The sequence below is a fragment of the Cyprinodon tularosa genome, unplaced genomic scaffold, assembly GCF_016077235.1.
Source record: "Cyprinodon tularosa strain WSP-4 unplaced genomic scaffold, ASM1607723v1 ctg24, whole genome shotgun sequence".
NCBI classification, from domain to species: Eukaryota; Metazoa; Chordata; class Actinopteri; order Cyprinodontiformes; family Cyprinodontidae; genus Cyprinodon; species Cyprinodon tularosa.
This window is the reverse complement of record NW_024038896.1, coordinates 216,603-237,746: the sequence shown is the minus strand read 5'-3', so window position 1 is coordinate 237,746 and position 21,144 is coordinate 216,603. Positions and strand designations below refer to the sequence as shown.

Below are 21,144 nucleotides of genomic sequence, written 5' to 3'. Positions count from 1 at the left end.
GCTAAATAAAACACTACAGGAACGTTTTTTCTTTACGAAACTTTTTTTGGAACGTAATTGAACAGCGCTGACGACCCGGTGAGTAGCATATTTAAAAAAAAAGAACGTTTAAGGTTGTTTTAAGGACATTATCGGACATGCTCTATGCAAGCCATTCTAAAGCAGCCAGGGGGTGATTCTAAATGAGCCAAAAAGCAGAGACAGGAGCAATTGTCTCACTTTTGGTGTCGATCATTCGATTTCATCCTGGACACTACAGAAAATGGGCTTAAAGTGTAAAAAACCGAACTTCTCCTTTAACTAGATATTAAAGTTGATTTGTGACTCTTAAAATGTACCTTATATAATCCTCAAAGCGACTTATAAAAGTGTCAAGGTCATTTAAGGGGGGTACCCACAAATCTGGGTGTGATTTTATAAAACTGGTCAACACAGGGCTACATGGAAAAGAAAATATTTCATAGAACAACTTTTCATTGTTTTTACTGCTGGGGTGTTTTTACAGGGTTGAAATTTATGCAATCAGAATCAGAACATCTAAGCGTCATACCAACACTCAAAAATGCTTTGATCTAAACTATCTGAAGTTCAATCACCCTACAGAAATACGAACCTCTAACCCACTCTCTTTATAGTCTTGCTTATTTCCCAGTATTACCCTGTATTTAGTTTCATCCATATTTTTCTCAACCCTGAGAGGCATCCCTGCTGAATAAAGGCATCTCCAAAGAAGGATGCTTCCATCACCTTGCTTCATACTAGAGACTGACACGGGATTGGATTTTCACTCATGTCCCGTCCCACTCCCACAGAAAAAAATGGTGTCCCGTCCCGATCCCGGGCCAGAGTAGAAATCTAAATCCTGTCCCGTCCCACTCCTGGTGAAATTACTCCCACTCCCATCCCGCTCCCATTCAGAATGACTCCCGCTCCTGCACCACTCCCATTCTTGTTGTTTTTGAGCGCGGGTGAAAAACTCAGAGCGGAAGTTACTATTGGTTTGCTCCCGCTCCCGTCTGCTCCCGTTAATGTTTAATCCTGTACCGTCCCAATCCCGTGATCGTTACTAATACTGACTCCCATCCCACGGGAATCCCGTGACACATGGGATTCCCGAAAAAATGTCAGTCTCTACTTCATACTGGATATTGTTTGCTTACACTAAATCTACAACCTGCAACTCCAAAGATGTATGTGGCTCCTGGCTTTCCTCAGCTGCTCTGGTTACCTTTGCAAACAATTGTGCTTTTAAATACAAATGTAGTTTCTTTTTAGCAATTTAATGTCATATATCCAAATAATCTCCACATACAAGTGACATTAATGGAACATTGTTTTTTTTCTGCAGCAGGTATGTTTTAGTTTCTGTACATTGTAGATTTAATTCAAATATGTGTTCAATATTTTTAAAAAATATTGCAGGTTCTTTTTAGCTGCAGGCTAGGAATAGCAGACAGTTATGATTTTGTCAATATTATATTAGTAATAAAGCCTGGAATTTTCCATACTAGGTAAACGTTCTTAAGTGATTTTGCAAAATAAGACAAATTTAAGAAGCAATTAAGGCTCAAGATGACTGAAAAGTAAAGGCTGCTGTCACCAATTTGAAATAAGACACAATGCTAGTTTTGCTCACTTTATATCTTTTTACAGCAAAGCTAAATTTATACATATAAGAATAGATGGCACTGCAAAGGAATCTACACATAAGTCAAAAGGTGGTTTTGGGGCATTTTATTTAGAATTATCAAGTTAATGTTGCAGTGTTAAATTAACACTAAGAGTTAAATTTAACACCAGTCATTGTGCATTTGGTCCCACTCTGAATTAGTGTTAAATTAACACTCTACATAGTGTATATCTAATTCCAATTGTTGTAATAACTAAAAGAGTCAATGTTCTTAGACAATATTTAACATTAACAAATTTGTGGAATTTACTGTGGAGTTTCCAATTTCTATTTTATTAAACCATAATTTACCTCCAAGCAAAACATTTGACACCATTTCAATAGATCGTCTGAAAGAGATTTTTTTAAACGGTTGATGATGATACAGATTAGGTGCTGCCTATAATGCTTTTTACAATGCTTACCGTGAGGTTTGTTGATCTGACATTACATTTTTTTTAAATCAAGTGGTACTTATTTAGACTTGTTCCCCTGTTATCACCTTAGTAGTGCTATTTACCATGGATAAAGTAGAGTTGGGGTGTTAATCTCATTAGTTGAAAATCCATTTTCTGCATCATCCAGTCCAGATGTATAGATTATTTTGATTTAATTGACAAAGAGCCTTCTGCTCTTCTACTATAAAATTTTCCAATGTAATTTGCAGTTTTTGCCTCATTACTCTATTAAGCAACATGACTTTTGTCAGGTTTTTTGTTTGACTAGTGCATTATAGAAAACTCGTATTTTTCAAACTAAATTACCTGAACCTAAATTCTTTATCAGGTCTTATAAGGTGGATTATTTCAAAATGTCTGGTTTCTAACCGTTTACAATTGTCATCAGCTTTAATCTCATAATCTAAAAATGTTTTACTTTTATTATGATGTATTTCAGAACTATGTGTCACACTCGGTTTTAGTTAGGAAAATTAAATTAAGGTATGTGTAATAAATGATAACAATTTGTAGATCCCAGAATATTTGATCGGTTTGCAGTGATGCTGGGTTGAATCTGGGTTTGTTATTATTCCTGACATATTTCAACCGTTTCCGGTCAAAATTACAACTCAAATTGCGAATGTGTGTAAGGTAAAGTTAGTAAATGACATAATTAAATCAAATAAAACAACTTCCAAGGAGCAGGGTTTTTTTATTCAATGTTTATCCCCTCAAATCGCCCTCCACACAGATTTCCCACCCAGAATGCATTTTGACAACGTCTTTGAAAAAGCAGCGCGGCTAATTCAAGATGGCGGAGATGGACCAGCTGTTAGATGAGAGTGAGTAAAAACACAATTTTCACAGTTTTGCAGCTTTAACCAGACGGGGTGCTGTGGTGAAAATATAAAGAGCGGACGAAATGCTAACGTTGCATTCATGTAAAATAAATACTGCTGTCTTGGTTTGACTTAATAAGGTCCGATATAAACCTAGATTTGCCGGTTTGTTCTAGTCAGCTACCATTTGTTAGCACGGCAGGCTAGCCAAAGCTAACGTTAGAGTTGAACAAGTTTTCAACCCAACCGGATAAACAAATACCATTAGCTTAGCTTGGAGCTAACCGATGCTAACTTCAAGACCCTATTAGCAATAACAAAAGAACTACAAAGATGAAGGTAGCTATAGCGTATTAATTTGTGTACTTGGATATAGTTTTAGTTCTCTTTCTGGCGGTTGCTTAGTTCAGTCCAAACGGTTTGTTAGCTACGGTCATTCTTACCTATATAGACGATACGTTTGACTTAATTTAGTGTTTTGTCTGCTAACATCTGAAACTGTCGTTTGTGGGTCAGCTAAATTTTATAAGCGCATTATAACGCATTAACGTTATCTGCTTTAATGCCGTTTTATTACGTTACAGCCATTTGACAGCTGAATCCTGGGGGTTAAGGCCTCAATGAATCCGTCAGCTATTTGTGATTAAACTGTTCGGATGCTGTCACTGTGAACAGGTCCGCCTAGGATCAGTCAGTGGTTCTGGAGATCTATATGTAATTAATTTAAGGATATCCCTATAGATTAATTTCTATCTGAAAAGTATAGCATAAAATCTATTTATCATTTATTGCAACACTGGTAGCTGAGATTATTCCAGTTATTGATTTATTTTAATTTGGGGACAAGTTGGTTTTGTTGTTTCTAATTAATATTTTGAGAGGTATAAATAAGATATTGTCTCTACTTTTGTGAAACTATAACTAGGTCAACTATTCAGTGTTAAGAGAATTATATTTAAAACACCAGCCAGCTTCTCAGAAAATCCCAGTTTATGGGCAGAATTTCTCTCAGCATCACTGATCTGTCAGTGACTTAACAATACTAAGTTGAACTGAGTACCTTTTTTAAAAATAACATCAGGGAAGATCTGAAGAATAAATGTTAAAGATCATTAAAAAGAAAGTTGGAGAGAGAGAAATAAATGTTACCCAGCCCTGCAGCCGATTTCCTTCTCAACTAGCTATGTATCTTTGTATTTGAAGTAGTGTATAACTATGCAAACTAACGAAATTCATAAATCTGTCGGTTATTTATTCGATTTATCGATTATTAATCAGATAGCAAAAACCTCCTTAAAGAAGAAAACCAAGTGAAACTTTTCCACACGAGGCGTTCTAGATAGAGCATATTGACAGACAAAATGATGTAATTACTGCTTGAAGTGGGTTGCTCTGTCAGCTAAAAGCCTGTTTTAGAGTCTCTACACTCTAGTTAACGATTAATCGATTACTAAATTAGTTGACCATTATTTCAATAATCCTTTAATCACCATTAATCAGATTGTTTCAGCCCCAGTGCAGATATGTTTCAGTACAAGCACAAAACGAGTCAACTTTACATGATCAGCTGCAATCTCTGGGTTTTCTTGTGTAAGTGCTAAACTAATATTAGCCCACAGGCAAAATCCTTTATCTTATTGGATTTTAAAGCCTGTCTTTATAATTTTAATGGAATTTTATGTTACTCGATCAAATATATATAAAAACCCTTTCCTTTAATAAAGAAGAACCATAGATAAAATGGTAAGATTTCCAAAATACTCACAACTTTCTGATTTATCATGTCATGTGACCAAAAAATCAAACTTTTAAACGTTGAACGTGAGCAACTTTGTTGACTTCCCTATAATCTGCTCTAGTCGATCTCCTCCTTTATGAACAGCTGAGCTGACATCTCTGTAGAATTACTGTCCTTTGAGATATGTTGAATTTCTTTTAGTTTCTTCTGAATATAGTTTTACACTCTGCTTTAATAGTAAAAATGCTTGCTTTTAAATCTTTTAAGTGTTTTAGTAACAACTTCTTACCATAAGGGATGTTATTTGGGAGACCTATAGCATGTGTAAAAAAAAAAAAATACTATATTTGGAGAAAATGTAAAATTTCTCTCTACATCTTTAATGTGCAGTTATCAGCTGGTCTGGTTCACTGTTTCACCACAGCTTTTACTTTTGTGTGTCGTTTATTGCTATCATTTTCATATAGTTCATTCTTTCTACAACAGGTTCCTCAGCAGAGGCCCTCGTCAGTCTAAAAGGTTTGTTGTCAGTTTGTTTGCCTCTACAGTTTTTCTCCTGCTTTAGTTTGCATGCTGTGTATTTGGTCTGTCTTATAGTTAGAGGTGTTTATTGGCTGTGGGAAAAAAAAAACCTTCAAACCTATGATCTGATTTGTAAATTGTTGTTTTACTGTGGTTTTAAATTGTGATAGTAATATTGTGTTGATGCTTTAGAGGGGAGAAAAAAACATTTTTTTTCTACTATTAAACCCGTCATCTGGGTTTGGTAGTGATGTTTTTTTTAAATAACCACCTGACTTTTTTTACAGAGGGCAGTTTGTCCAACACATTAAATGAGAAGAACAGCTTCACGAGAGCTCACAACACCAGGGGGCGACATTCCTCCGTCACAATGGAAACGGTAGGAGGGAAGAGGAGGGTCCTAATATTATGATTAAGGGCAATGCCTGATAACTATTTGAATCCAAATTGGTATTTATTGTTATGGGGAAAAAAAGTCAGAACACAATAGAACAATAGAATTTTATTGATCTTACAATGGAGAAATTCACTTGTGACATCAGCTTTTATAAAGAAACAGAAGGTGCACAAAGGAATAAAAGTTGCATAAACTATTTACAGTGCATCAAGACATATATACCCAGTGGATGGTAAAACATAAAGGAGAGATTTAAGGTGCATATGTACAGTATCTTATGTACAGTAAAGTGGTGGCAGGTAAAGTGCTGTTTCTGGTTTGTTAAATAGATAAATAGTATGAGTTATTGCAGTGTTATTACACCAGGTTATAGAGCAGTGGCATTGTAAAGATTAATGGCACTTTTACACTGGGCATATAAGTCTGTTACTAAAGGAGCTGCTCAGCTCCTTTACAGTCTGGTGCAGGGGGTGGAAGGTGTTGTCCATGATGGATGTAAGCTTGGACGGCACCCTCTTCTCGGCAACTTCCTCCACCGACTCCAGAGCGCAGCCCAGGATAGAAGTGGCCCTTCGCACCAGCTCATTCAGTCTCTTTCAGACGTCAGCGTAGAAGAGGGCTGAGGCCATTGGTCATAGAAAGTTTTAAGCAGGGGCCTGCTCACTCAAAAAGACCTCATCCTCCTCAGGAGGTGGAGGAGCCTCTGGCCCTTCTTGTTTAGGGTGTTTGTGTTATGAGTTCAGTCCAGTTTATTGTTGACATGAACACCAAGGTATTTGAAACTCTTCGCGGTTTCTATGCCCTGCCCCTGGATGTTCACGGGGGAGTGAGGTGGGGGTCTTCTCCTGAAGTCAATCTCCATCTCTCCTTTGTCTTTAATTGTATTTTACTTGCATCACATTTATAAGGGAAGTACTCTGTGTAACTTAAAAGTGTATAACTGAAAATCAGCTGAAATTATTTTTTTTTATTCTTTGCAGTCTGTATTTTTCTAAGTGTGGATTTATGCTCCATGTTCTCAAACAGAATGATTATAAAGCTACAAAAGATTTTTTATTATCATGAGTTCTTATTTAGCTGACAACAGTCCAGTGTTATGCATGGTGAGATTTTGTCCAGACGGACAGTGTCCATGTTTCCGTGTGAGGTTCTGTTACTATAATCTGTTAGATCAGCAGGATTGTGAAAGCTTCCATTTGTCTCCGCAGCCCACACGGAGTTCAAAGAGAAGCCGTTTGTTTCGGGATGAAGATGAACCTCCGCAGCAGCGAATCACCTCCAGATCTCCTCGGAGGAGCCAGAGAGTCTCCACTACACCACAGGTGAAAAGCTTCTTCGTAATTACAGAGGAGAACTGAGGTATTCATACCTACCTTCATAGTCTGGTACATTTTGAAAATGCCTCATGTCTGGAAAGGTGCAAAGTGACAGTAATTATTTCGGCTCTAGATATTATATTTTGGACTTCACTGAAACTTGGCAACTAAAAACAAGTATTGACACTGCTAAAATTCATTAAAAGTTGCATAAGAAAGACCTCAACTCCCTAATTTTGACCGTTTCTTCAAACAAACTAAGAATTTATACATATTTTAAATTGATCTACCTTCTTCTGTGACAAAGTTTGTTTTTCCATGGTTACCCTTTAAAAATCATTAATTTTTCCTGCTGCTACAAATTAGCATTGTCGTGAGTTGATAAAATAAATGGTTATTTTATTGTCATTTGAATTACTCTTTTTTTTTTTTTACTTGTTTTGCAGAAGTTTTCTAACATCATAACACCAGATAAGAAGGCGTCACAAAAAATAGGCCTGAGATTGAGAAACCTCCTAAAGCTACCAAAGGCTCATAAATGGTGCATCTATGAATGGTTTTATTCCAATATTGACAGGTAAATTCTCACCCTTTTTTGTGAATATTTTGAATGTTGCTATACATAAACGATACATGATGGTTAACGCTTAAAAGATGTGAGCTCTGGTTGTCATTTTAGCCACAATTGATACAGAAAACTGTAGCTTAGTTTGAACACATGAACATTATCATCCTGTTAACCATTTATGTACAGTCATATTCACCAAATCCAACTATTTAAACCTTTGTTAGTTTCAGTAACTATGAAATCTCAGAGAAAACCATGAAGATTATTAAAATACACTGTTATAAACCATTTAGTTTTATTAAAACGTTTTTTTTTCCTCTTACAGCTAATGAAAAAACATTCAAGAATTAAATATTACATCTCACCATTAAAGCAAAATAAATGTGAATATAATTTATTGAAAATGTATATGTATCTTTGTGAAGTATAAACATGTTATGAATTAGTAATGAAATAATTTCCACCCTTCTTTCTTTTTCCAGACCTCTCTTTGAAGGCGACAATGAATTTTGTTTGTGCCTCAAGGAATCTTTTCCCAACCTGAAAACAAGAAAACTGACTCGAGTTGAGTGGGGAACAATCAGGAGGCTGATGGGGAAACCGAGGCGGTACGCTCTGATCTGTACAATTAAGGATTAATCATCAGATTTTCATTTATTCATGTTTTGTCCTGAATAGCTCTGAAATCTAAAGGCAAAAAGTCAAATCGCTTTCTTGGCTTCCCTAGGTGTTCGTCAGCCTTCTTTGCTGAAGAGCGAACAGCTCTGAAACAGAAGCGTCAGAAGATGCGGCTCCTACAGCAAAGAAAGTTGTCAGATGTTTCAACTTGCAAAGACCTTCCTGATGAAATCCCGTTGCCACTCATCATAGGAACGAAAGTCACAGGTTAGATGACTGGGATGAACGCCCGCAGAGAGGAATCCCACCTCAGTCCAACGACTGTAATCAAATAGATTTTTTTTTGTTTGTTTACCAGCTCGGCTTCGAGGGGTCCATGACGGCCTTTTCACCGGGCAGATTGATGCCGTTGACACCAGTGCTGCAACTTATCGTGTCACCTTCGACCGCAACGGCCTGGGAACTCACACTGTGCCTGATTACGAAGTCCTGGTAAAGTGTTTGCCTTCATCTGTTACTGATGAAATAACACCAAAGCAGTCAAACTACTCTTAACAAGTGCAAAAGTTTTTTTACTGAATTATGTTTGTGTTTATCAGAGCAATGAGCCCAATGAGACGATGCCCATCTCTGCCTTCGCACAGAAGCATCGGTCCTCACGCTACATGCAGAACCTCATGACTCCTCCTCGACCGCCCTACCCAACTGTTACCACTCCTGTTCAAATGGTAAACCTTCAAATGATGACATTTCTGGGTTATTTTTTTCACATTGTTTGTTAAAACAGTTCCTGTAGAATTTTTTTAAAATAGCAAACACAAACTTTATTCAAGATTGTATCAAATAAATCTCTTTCCTACTTGGCTAGCTTATCATATTTGCTACTATTCCAATATTTGCTACTATTCATTCCCTTTCCTCATCCAACTGATGGCCACTATCTGTATGTCCTGTTTGGTAACTTACCAGCTTGTCTTGTTCGTATGACCACCATTGTGGAAAACGACTCGTGAAGATGGAACAGCTAGAAGAGCATTGTTCCAAACTACACTGCTCAAAAATATGAAGGAACACTTTGAAAACACATCAGATCTCAATGGGGAAAGAAATCATGCTGTTTATATATACCGATATGGACTGGGTGATGTGTTAGGAACAAAAGGATGCCACATCATTTGATGGAAATGAAAATTATCAACCTACAGAGGGCTGAATTCAGACACCCTAAAAATTACAGTGAAGAAATGATGCAGCAGGCTAGTCCATTTTGCTGAAATTTCATTGCAGCGACTCAAAATGGTATTCAGTAATTTGTATGGCCCCCACGTGCCTAAAGAGACGACGGATGGTGTCCTGGGGTATCTCTTCCCAGATCTGGACCGGGGCATCACTAAGCTCCTGGACAGTCTGAGGTGCAGCCTGGCAGCGTCGGATGAATCAAGACATAATGTCCCAGAGGTGTTCTATTGGATTTAGGTCAGGCGAGCGTGGGGGCCAATCAATGGTATCAATTCCTTCATCCTCCAGGAACTGCCTGCATACACTCGCCCCTTGAGGCCGGGCATTGTCGTGCACCAGGTGGAACCCAGAACCCTCTGCATCAGCATAGGGTCTGACAATGGGTGCAAGGATTTAATCCCGATACCTAATGGCAGTCAGGGTGTCGTTGTCTAGCCTGTACAGGTCAGAACATCACTGACCCACCACCAAACATGCTTAACGATGTTACAGGCAGCGTAACATTCTCAACGGCTTCTCTGGACCCTTTCATGTCTGTCACATGTGCTCAGGATGAACCTGCTGTAATCTGTGAAAAGCACAGGGCGCCAGTGGCGGACTTGCCAATTCCGGTGTTCTGTGGCAAATGCCAATCCAGCTCCACGGTGCCGGGCAGTGAGCACAGGGCCCACTAGAGGACGTCGGGCCCTCAGGCCACCCTCATGAAGTCTGTTTCTCATTGTTTGGTCAGAGACATTCACACCAGTGGCCTGTTGGAGGTCATTTTGTAGGGCTCCAGCAGTGCTCCTCCTGCTCCTCCTTGCACAAAGGAGCAGATAGCGGTCCTGCTGATGGGTTGTAGACCTTCTACGGCCCTGTCCAGCTCTCTGGAGTAACTACCTGTCTCCTGGAATCTCCTCCATGCTCTGGAGATTGTGCTGGAAGACACAGCAAACCTTCTGGCAATGTCACGTATTGATGTGCCATCCTGGAGGAGTTGGACTGCCTGTGCATCTGTAGGGTCCAGGTAGCGCCTCATGCTAACGGTAGTGACAGTGACCCTAGCCAAATGAAAAAGTGGTGAAAAAGAGTCAGAAAAGATGAGGAGGGGAAAAAATGTCAGTGGCCTCCACCTGTAAAACCATTCCTGTTTTGATGGTCGTCTCGTTGTTGCCCCTCTAGTGCACCTGTTGTTTATTTCATTAACACCAACGCAGCTGAAACTGATTAACAACCATCTCTGCTACTTACCTGACCAAATCAATATCCCAGAAGTTTAATTAACTTGATTCTATACTCTGATTACAAAGTGTTCTTTGAATTTCTTTGAGTATTTTAATTAAGGTCATACTTGTTTTTTTAACAGCATAGGTTCTTTGGTCTTAGTCTATAAACCAAAGGGCATCATTATACAACTAAGCAATTTCTAAACTTCTAAACATAAAAAAAAAAATCTACTTTCAAAAAACAGGACAACGATCCTCTCATGAACGCTTCCCCGTGGACGAACAAGGTGCCCAGCACAGAGAGAGAAACACTGGGGGGGTTTCCTGTAAAATTCCTGGTCCAAGTTGTAAGTATTTCCTGACAAAAGAAATGGCATAATTCCAAATCAGCACCACCTTTAACACATTGAGGTTTTTTTTTGCTTTTTCAGACCAGGCTGTCTAAAATCCTCATGATCAAAAAGGAACACATAAAGCACTTAAAAGAAATGAACACAGAAGCAGAGAAACTGGTAAAGTCTTTCACTGACGCAACTTTAAACCCTTAGAAGACCAAGGAGTCGAGCTTAACCTATTTGCATGCGTGTTTTCCTCCTTTCAGAAGTCCTACTCCATGCCTATTGACCTGGACTTTCAGAAGCGATATGCTGCCACTGTTCTTGAGCTAGAGCAACTCAATAAAGATCTAAACAAGGTGCTTCAAGAGGTTCAGCAGTTCTGTTGTGAAGTAAGTCAAAGGATCCACTGCAAGTTATTTAGGCTGTGGAAATAAGATTTCTTTTAAATCCCACAATGTATACCAGAAGGGACTTTGTGTTACTTAGAGCTGTTTATGTGTCCAGCTCTCTCCTGATCAGGGCATGGTTCCAGCAGACCATCCCACAGACCTGCGGCGGCGTTGCGAGGAAGAGGCTCAGCAGATGGTGCAGCTGAGGAACATGCAGAGGGACGGGCACCCGAGCGCAACGAACCCCGGCCTCACACACCTTATCTCCAGTCTCACTGCGTTGCTACTACAGATCAAGGTGGAGGATAGTTTTGTTGTTCTCCTCTCTGGCTCCCATTACAGACTTAGACTGGTTCTACTAGTGTGGCACAGCCTTATTTTTCTCCTGGTTCGTTTCAGTGTCTTGCAGATGGAGGAGATCTGAATTCATTTGAGTTTAAATCTTTAACGGATTCCCTGAATGACATCAAAGCATCAATTGATCCATCCAACCTCAGGTAAAAAATGCCTACAGCTGTTTCTTTCTACTGTTTTTGCTTTTATACTTAAAGTGAGGAAATATAGCTTCCCTATTATTGTCTTCTTATGTAAAACCTGAAGTGAATAAAATCTTTTTTGTTCATTATTTAATCATATGTGCTCAGTGCCTCTAAAGATTCACACCACTTAAATACTTTACATATCACATCTACAAATTTTAGGGAATTGTTTTTAGATTTTCAGTTTTTTTTTTCATATGCTGAACAGTAAAGACAGGAAATAAGACAATATATTCTCTGTATCTTTGTTAGCCTCACCGTCCAGCTGGGTAACACCACTTAACATTCAGCCAGGGCTACAATAAAGTGGTTTAGAGCAGTTCTGTCCAATCTACCAGCCTTTGCAATCATTTTGTACAGCCCACTACACCTCACATCATAAATGGTACATGTTTGCCTGCCATTATTGACACTTATTCAGATAAGTATGTTAAAAATATTTTTTCACTGAAATTTTCACTGAAAGCAGAGTCTTCCTTCACCGGTTTAATTTCTTTAGTTTTTAATTTCGGACATCTAGTCATTTTTAACCAGAGCAGACTTCAGGACACCTGTTTATTAGAATTGACTGAATACAGAAAATGTTCTTCCTCTTGTTTTATGTTCTGTAGCATAGAAAAAATATTGTCTTTTGACCAACATAGTAGCCTTATAAAAATAGAAAACTATACCTTTCTATTTAAAGTCGTAGGGGAGTCATATTTAAATGTCAAAGCATTCTTGCTTAAATATGTATATAAATGTATTCTTTATCAGACAATATGCTGTGTTAGACGCTTCTTCACTGGGCTCATTCTCTTTGAACACGCTTCTGACTGGATCTGTGGAGTCACGAGATTATACACACACACTGCCGGGTCTTAAAGGGGTAGGAAATATCAGCCACCAGCGAACACAGGCAAAACAGCTAAATTAACTTTATTTCTTTTACAAACATTGGAAAATTCTAACCGGTTACCATAGTGAATGAAGGTAAAGGTTAAGTTCAGTTAATCACCCAGCCCTATATGGGAACATGAAAGGTGCTCTTTGAATTAGAGCAGAAACCGTGAGCAAGGCCTTTTCATCCAGCATCAGTATCTAACCCCACGAATGGTCAAATATTTCTATTGTGTCGTAACCCGATTTAAAGTCTTCCCTGAGCAGTTCTAGGCTGTTTTTGCTGCAAAGGAATGCCCTGTTTAAGTCTTAGGGAAATTATATTTAAATTAGGGCTGCAACTAACAATTATTTTAAAAATCGATGAATCGGCCGATTATTTTTTCGATTAATCGATGAATCGGACAAAAAATATTTTTTATACTAACCTCTTTATTCCAAAATAAACATTTTAGACAGAACAAACAAGCACACAAGTACAGGTTGCTCATTAACTGTACTGGTGCAATATGAAAAATAAATGTTTGTGTTAAAACTACGCAAACTTACATGAGAAATGTAGCTGTACATCCACAAAATATAGGGTACTTTGTTTCATAAAGTGCAAAAAAAGACATTTTCTTTTTAAAAGCCCCTAAGGGGTTCAAACAATAGATCCCCCCATTTCAACAAATTAGTTTTTTTTAGACTAGAAGAATTCTGCCTTTTAAGACAGGAAAGTATAGCAGTTAAAGTTGCTACTTGAGAAAATACTTAACCATAGAGATAAAAATAGCCCTGTGATTCAAATTATAAATTGTATTTGGAATAAAAATGAGAGAACTAGGGGTGCTAAAAAACACATCCTCCAAAGACAGATATTTACATGGGAATGTGGCATATAATTAATTGACATATTACTGATCTTGCTGGATTTTATTCTGCTTTACTTCCATAAATTGCAGGATCTTCTTTACTTTATCTTTGCCAGAAGATTTAAACTTTTAAAAGCCTTGCCCTCATAATTTGCAAGTTAATTTATTTATAAAGAAAATATAAACGCTGCTTAAGCTAATTCAAATGAAATTAAAAGTAAAATAAGTAGCCAACCTTATCCCTGTCTGTAAGTAACTGTCTGTAGGTAGGTAAGGAAAGCATCAGATGAGCTACCTGAGAAACTAACGTTACGTTTTCCCACTTTAAAACGAAACAAACACGGTTACTCACCCTGCTGATCAGCTCCAACATGTTTTCTTTTCAGGTGCTGCGTCATAACAGTGGTGCTTCCGTGCCATGTTAATTTGTTTTTACAAAAGTTGCATGTTACGACTTTTTTCACTTTACAAAGCGCAGGCTATTTTAATTATTGTGATCAATTTGCGCCGGCGCATGCGCGCCTCCTTCGCAGTCTGGACGCTGAGGATAAACTCCTCACTAAAATCCTGCGGCTCTGACTGCAGCGCTGAGAGGGACTCCTGTGGGAGAACGGGGTTAGGATGGGGGAGGTGCCCCACGGCAGAGTAGGAACTAGGGCTGGGCGATATAGAAAAAAAGCTTATCGATAAAAAAAAATGCATATTGATCGATATCGATAATTATTGAAAAGATTTGAAACCATATTTTATGTGCAGCTCTGCCTGGACTTTTTATAATATTGCTAAATGATTTAATTTTAATAAAAAACACAAACACAGACTTCGAATTAAATCTTTATTTAACCAACTTTTTTAACCATAACAGAATTGTTTTAAAGAAAAATAACTTAAGAGACCTGAGTTATGTTATTAAATACTGACAAAGAATAAACTTAAGTGACCAGAAAAGTGACCAAAATAAATATAACAAATAAATAAATGCCCCCCCACCGCCGCCGCCGCCCCCGTTTCCTGCTTTAACCTGAGTTATTACTTTGAAGTTTCTGGCCCCTCAGCATTTTTAACTCAATTGTTAGAACTACGTGGGAAACTGCCCAGAACTGAAAATATACACTATATTGCCAAAAGTATTTGCTCACCTGCCTTGACTCACATATGAGCTTAAGTGACATCCCGTTCCTAATCCATAGGGTTCAATATGACGTCGGTCCACCCTTTGCAGCTAGAACAGCTTCAACTCTTCTGGGAAGGCTGTCCACAAGGTTTAGGAGTGTGTTTATGGGAATTTTTGACCATTCTTCCAGAAGCGCATTTGTGAGGTCGCACACTGATGTTGGACGAGAAGGCCTGGCTCTCAGTCTCCGCTCTAATTCATCCCAAAGGTGTTCTATCGGGTTGAGGTCAGGACTCTGTGCAGGCCAGTCAAGTTCATCCACACCAGACTCTGTCATCCATGTCTTTATGGACCTTGCTTTGTGCACTGGTGCACAGTCATGTTGGAAGAGGAAGGGGCCAGCTCCAAACTGTTCCCACAAAGTTGGGAGCATGGAATTGTCCAAAATGTCTTGGTATGCTGAAGCATTCAGAGTTCCTTTCACTGGAACTAAGGGGCCAAGCCCAGCTCCTGAAAAACAACCCCACACCATAATCCCCCCTCCACCAAACTTTACACTTGGCACAATGCAGTCAGACAAGTACCGTTCTCCTGGCAACCGCCAAACCCAGACCCGTCCATCAGATTGCCAGATGGAGAAGCGCGATTCGTCACTCCAGAGAACGCGTCTCCACTGCTCTAGAGTCCAGTGGCGGCGTGCTTTACACCACCGCATCCGACGCTTTGCATTGCACTTGGTGATGTATGGCTTGGATGCAGCTGCTCGACCATGGAAACCCATTCCATGAAGCTCTCTGCGCACTGTTCTTGAGCTAATCTGAAGGCCACATGAAGTTTGGAGGTCTGTAGTGATTGACTCTGCAGAAAGTTGGCGACCTCTTCGCACTATGCGCGTCAGCATCCGCTGACCCCGCTCCGTCAGTTTACGTGGCCTACCTCTTCGTGGCTGAGTTGCTGTCGTTCCCAAACACTTCCATTTTCTTATAATACAGCTGACAGTTGACTGTGGAATATTTAGGAGCGAGGAAATTTCACGACTGGATTTGTTGCACAGGTGGCATCCTATCACAGTTCCACGCTGGAATTCACTGAGCTCCTGAGAGCGACCCATTCTTTCACAAATGTTTGTAAAAACAGTCTGCATGCCTAGGTGCTTGAATTTATACACCTGTGGCCATGGAAGTGATTGGAACACCTGATTCCAATAATTTGGATGGGTGAGCAAATACTTTTGGCAATGTAGTGTATATATATTTTCCGAAGATTCCTCGGAGGAGAGCCGCACCGGGCCCTACACAGCTCGTACTCCTGCGGCTGTGAGCGGCTGAGATGATAAAAAAAAAGTTGGTTTCGTTATCAGACTGGTTTTCACTGGTTCCCGACACATTTTCTAGATGACTGTGGTTTGTTTTTGGTCCGACTTGCCATGACCGAAATACTGCCAGACTGCCGAACTACAAAAACCTTTCTTTGAAACAATTTCCTCCGCCTCTCCTTGCAGCACAGCTTCATGTGCTGTGTTGTGGTTTGAGAGGGCGGCGCTTGGTGACGTCGTGCCTGGGTCCGCGATTGTGATTGGTTGGGAGGAAGCAGTGACTAGCATAAACCTACATGCTAGGCTACAATGAGAAGGAAGGAAAACTGCTTTTCTTTTTTATCGAACTTTTATCGACCCTCTTTTTTTCTATTGCGCCACACGTCTATCGATCGATATATATCGTTATTGAATTATCGCCCAGCCCTAGTAGGAACGATACATGCTTTCACGTAAGAGTCTCCAAAAGCCGCCAGTGACACCGTAAAAAGTCGGCAGATTTGTCGCTAGTCGCTTTTTTGAAAAATAGTCGCTGGAGGGGTCTGAAAAGTCGTTGAGTTGGCAACACTGCACCTGCAGCGCTGGTTCGCTCCGCCATATATTTTTTTCTTCCCCCGTTTCAGTCAAGTGGATGTGATGACGGCGGTGGCGGATGACGCATTAATCGCGCGACACAACTAATCAATGATTAAATTCGTTGCCAACTCTTTTAAAAGTAAATTTTTATCGATTTTATCTATTCGTTGTTGCAGCCCTAATTTAAATGTCAAATCATTCTGGCTTAAACATGTACGGTATATAAATGTACTCTTTATCAGACGATATTGTCCTTAAAGTTAGAAAATTTCTATAAAAAAAAAAAAATCCTTTCTTAAAATCTGTTTTTTTCTGTTATTTTATGCAGGCCAGTTAGTTATACGTCAGCTTGTACACCTAAATTTGGCCAATCATATATCTTCCATAACAACTTCATCCCCGCTTTCCTCCTCTAAATAAAAAATGTATGACGGAGGAGACTCATCCACCTCTGACACAAAACTCTCCTCATCTTGCATATTTCCGCTGTCCATAGCGTTCCTATACAGGGTCGTTGCTAAGTGCTAATTGGTCCCAATGTAATTTCCCATTAGGGACCTACTAGCACTAAGTTGCTAACTGGTTAGCAAGATGCTTCCAAGACACCGATCACAACCAAACTGCTTGCAAACCTTCCACCACAACAATCCCGCCCTCTTGATAATCGACCAATCACATTCACTTTATTCACTTGTGTAAAGTCGTGCACCACTCGGGATAATTCGTGACTGCAACCATTGTAACAGCCGCTTCCCTATGACTTTAAGATTGAAGTATGGAAGACTTTCTTTTTTTTTTTTTTTACTGAAAGCAAGCAATTAATCAAAGCCTGTCCTTCCGGTTCAATTTGCATGTTTTCTAAGCCAAAACAAGGCTTTTCTTGGGCTACTCTATAAAGCGCGGAACTCAATATTTGAATATAGAAATTCAGTATTTATTTTATTTAAAAACCTATGTGAAAATGAAGGATATAGAAACAGGAAAAAGGCATTTAACATGACCAACATTAGATTAATGTAAATAAAGTTATTTCACTTTGAAATCTCAGAACCATCAAAATGACTGCCATGGGAATTCTAGTTTTAATAATTCAGCAAACCTTTTTAGTCCACTTCAGAGCACTGCTTTGTGTTGGTTGTTTAGCGGATGTGGCATCTATCCTGAGGCATTGCTTTATTATTTTTGAATAACTTATGTTCATCTTCTTTCCCCAGTTGCTTTCAGAATAACGTGGAAATCCACGTGTCACACATTCAGAGCGGTCTGAGTCAGCTGGGCAATCTGCACGCGTTCGCTGCCAACAACACCAATGCAGTCTGAGTCCCTGCATCCTCCCTTCCACACACACGGGTGCATGAACACACCGAAGCGAGGCCCATTACTGCCGTCTCTTTAAAACAGAGCTCTTAAGGCTACAAACGTGGCCCACATGGACTCTTGTGGCTCACCTGACTTTGGACGACAGTTGGCCCGGACTCCGGAGTTTTGAATCCAAACAGAGGGAAGGTGTCATGTATTTTACCCTCCTATTTTATTGTATGGAAAATGTTTGCGCAACCAACCAACCAACCATTACAAGCCAGAAACAGTCTCCCATCTATCATTGAACCCTACATCCACCTGCCACAGATCACATCTCCATGCTCTTGGGTTTTATTTATTGGTTTCCATGTGCCAAACATTGATTCTAACAGTTTTTATAGTCTGTATTTATTTATTTTTGCATAGATGTGTATGGTTGTGGAAAAAAAATAATATTTGCTATCCCTAATGTTTCCCCCTGTAAGTGTTTTGTTCTGTTGCTTCACTGTTAGCAAGCACAGGGAAAGTTAAAGAATGTTTTATAAAAACCATTTGTAGATAATTGTATAATTATTTAGAAACATTTCTGCTGTATGCTCAGAAATGTTCTTTTGGTAATTTTTGTGTGCACTGAAAGAGATTTTTGGTATTTTTATAAAGGTGAATTGTTGGGTTTTGATGCCTTTTACTCCCTAAGATCTTAGCATTTCCTCCTCAGGCATGGCTACTGCTGCTGCAACCCCTCATAAATAAAAGCCTGCATTATTGACTTAACTCTAGCGATCTCAAGTCAACACTTCCTTCCTGTTTGTTCTGTACAAATGTATATGAAAGTGCCTCAGGGCAATTGTACATAAATGTTTCCCTCTTTTTATATTAAACATATGATTGCAAAGCTTTTGGTCATTGAATTTTATTCACAAATAAAATCCAGTTAATACAAATAGTTTTAAACACGTGGACTTAATACAGCTTTATAATAAATACAGATTTTCATTATTATTGTACATGCAAGTTCTTAACGTCGACACATTCACATAAAGCCACCAAAGCCAGCCATGGCTTCGCTCTCCCAGTCTGAATCCGAGTCGCTGACTTCCTGTGCCTCCATGCTGTAGATTGGAGAAAACTGGTTGAAGCTCTCTGTGGCCCTCAGATGTGGATACTGCAGGTGGCATTCCTTTTCCTTCGGAGAGGACCTGTTGAAGCCGTTTTGGGTCGGCAAGGGAGGAATCACAACTTTCATCTCTGGTCCGATGGTTTTATTTGGCGGGAAATTATCGTACTCCACCAGAACCTTTGGACCCTGGCTGCCAGGCATGTTGGTTTTCATTCTTAGATGGTTCCCCAGCTCACTGGGATAAAGAGGGATGCTGCAGCTCTGGACGGAGCCTGCAGGCTTAATCAGCTGCATCTGCTCATCCGTTGCTCTTGTTGCTTTATCGTAGATGCAGGAGGGTAGCATGTGGTCGTAACTAGTGGATTTGGTCTGAACACTGGTCCTTAGAACATCCTCTGCACTGTGCTCCATCGAGGGCCTCACACTCTCCTCCAAACCAAAAGCTGCTGTCTTGCGTAGCTCAGAGCTGTGGCTATCATAGGCTGCAAATAAAACAGGGGTAGGTCAGGAAAAGCCCACCATACATCTAAGGTTTTCTTGAGAATGTTTCTAATAATCACCTTTCTCTGGAGCCATTCTGCAGGGTAGTTGCCCAAAGTGATGTCCTGACGGTGTGCTGGATGCTTTCGTGGATAACGATGAACCAACTTGGCGACGAGACTTGGCCCTTCTGTTCTGAAACCACACCTGAGATGAAAAGCAAAATAAGAACATATCCTCCAGGCTGTAACTCTTGTCCTTTCTTTTGTGAAATCAGCCCCCCCTACCTGAATCCTGGACTCTGGCAGCCCGGTCAGAGCCTCCAGTCTCTCTCTCAGGTAGATGTCTGGATATTTGGTGTCAGAGTAAACCTTCTCCAGCATCTCTATTTGCTGCTGGGTAAAGTTGGTCCTCTTCCTCCTGTGGGTCAATATGGCAACGCACTTGTCTGCCCTCCCACTAGATGTTGAGGTGAAGTAGTTTGGAACATCTGAGGCTCCATAATCTGGAGAGATTGGAAGAAATCATTTAAATAACCTGCTTTGGTAGTTCTAGGTCACACATACCAGATGTTTTTAGATCTCCCAGACACTGACCTGAAGTCACCGCGCCGTTCATCTGCAGAGGCCGCTCCTGAAACATCTGAAAGTTACTGAGATCCCCGACGCGCATATTCCCATGAACCGCAGACATGGTCCGACTGAGAGCTTTTTGCTTGCTCGACTTTATAAATCCCTCCGCGATCAAAGGCAGATGCTGTCCGGAAGTGTGAATGGGTCAGCCATCGGGGCCGACTGGCACTGGAGCGGCCGCTGCAGCGACTTCAGACGTCTGCGGGGCGCGTGGAGGTGTGAAGCCATGACACCCGGAGCGGGTGGAGAGGCCGCGAGCCTGTTCAAAGGCGGGGGTTAATGGAAGCTGAGGGACTCAATACACATCGGCAGAGAAAACATTTATCCGCTTTTGCATGAGCGAAGCTCCGCTAATGGAGCCGGTGGGCTTCAAAGAGGGACGGTAGGAAGCTGGACGGAAATTATCCCAACTGAGCACAAGTTCAAAGGGATCTGTGTGACGTTGCCTTCCACCCAAACTGACAGGACAGTCAGAGAATATTTGCTGTGCACTCTACAAATCTGGCCTTTATGGATAACATGCAAAAAAAACAAAAAACAACCCAAAAAACACATAAAATCATGGATGAAAATTCAAAAGACAGATCATATCTCTCATATCCTGGCTTCTCTTCACTTGCATCCTGTTAAATCCAAAATAAAATTTAAAATCCTCCTTCTCACATATAAAGCCTTAAATGGCCAAGCTCCATCTTGTATCAGAGGTATGATTGTTCCTAACAGAGCGCTTTGCTCTCAATCTGCAGGTTTACTAGTGGATGTGGGAGGCAGATCTTTCCTCTCCTGTGGAACCGACTACCAGTTTTAGTCTGTGAGGACTTTTTGGTGCAGGCTTAAAACTTTGCTTTTTGATCAAGCTTATTGTTAGAGTGGCTCAGGTTATCTATATAGTTATGCTGCTATAGGCTTAGACTGCTGGAGGACATAGGGATCCCTATTTCATCATTTTGCTTCATTCTATCTCTTTTATTCCACTCTGCAGAATCTGTTACTTTAATCTCTAACGTTATGGTCTGTTCCTGTTGGGCTGTGATACCACCCTGGAGAGAAATATC

General features: G+C 40.0%; 2 protein-coding genes across 2 annotated transcripts; one reads left to right on the top strand and one right to left on the bottom strand.

Annotated features, from left to right (window-relative positions):
* Positions 1 to 2,837: 2,837 nt before the first annotated feature.
* lin9 (lin-9 DREAM MuvB core complex component) lies at positions 2,838 to 18,752 on the top strand. Its single transcript, XM_038287484.1, has 15 exons — positions 2,838 to 2,951; positions 5,173 to 5,205; positions 5,496 to 5,587; positions 6,814 to 6,927; positions 7,368 to 7,498; positions 7,972 to 8,097; positions 8,217 to 8,374; positions 8,466 to 8,599; positions 8,707 to 8,835; positions 10,797 to 10,898; positions 10,983 to 11,063; positions 11,153 to 11,278; positions 11,394 to 11,576; positions 11,678 to 11,775; positions 17,770 to 18,752. The coding sequence occupies exons 1-15, from the start codon at positions 2,921 to 2,923 to the stop codon at positions 17,873 to 17,875; spliced, it is 1,644 nt and encodes a 547-aa protein (XP_038143412.1). The 5' UTR covers positions 2,838 to 2,920; the 3' UTR covers positions 17,876 to 18,752.
* Positions 18,753 to 18,764: 12 nt separating this feature from the next.
* Positions 18,765 to 20,529, bottom strand: mixl1 (Mix paired-like homeobox). Its single transcript, XM_038287488.1, has 4 exons — positions 20,054 to 20,529; positions 19,745 to 19,962; positions 19,538 to 19,664; positions 18,765 to 19,459 (listed from the first exon to the last, which is right to left on the bottom strand). The coding sequence occupies exons 1-4, from the start codon at positions 20,148 to 20,150 to the stop codon at positions 18,891 to 18,893; spliced, it is 1,011 nt and encodes a 336-aa protein (XP_038143416.1). The 5' UTR covers positions 20,151 to 20,529; the 3' UTR covers positions 18,765 to 18,890.
* Positions 20,530 to 21,144: the final 615 nt, after the last annotated feature.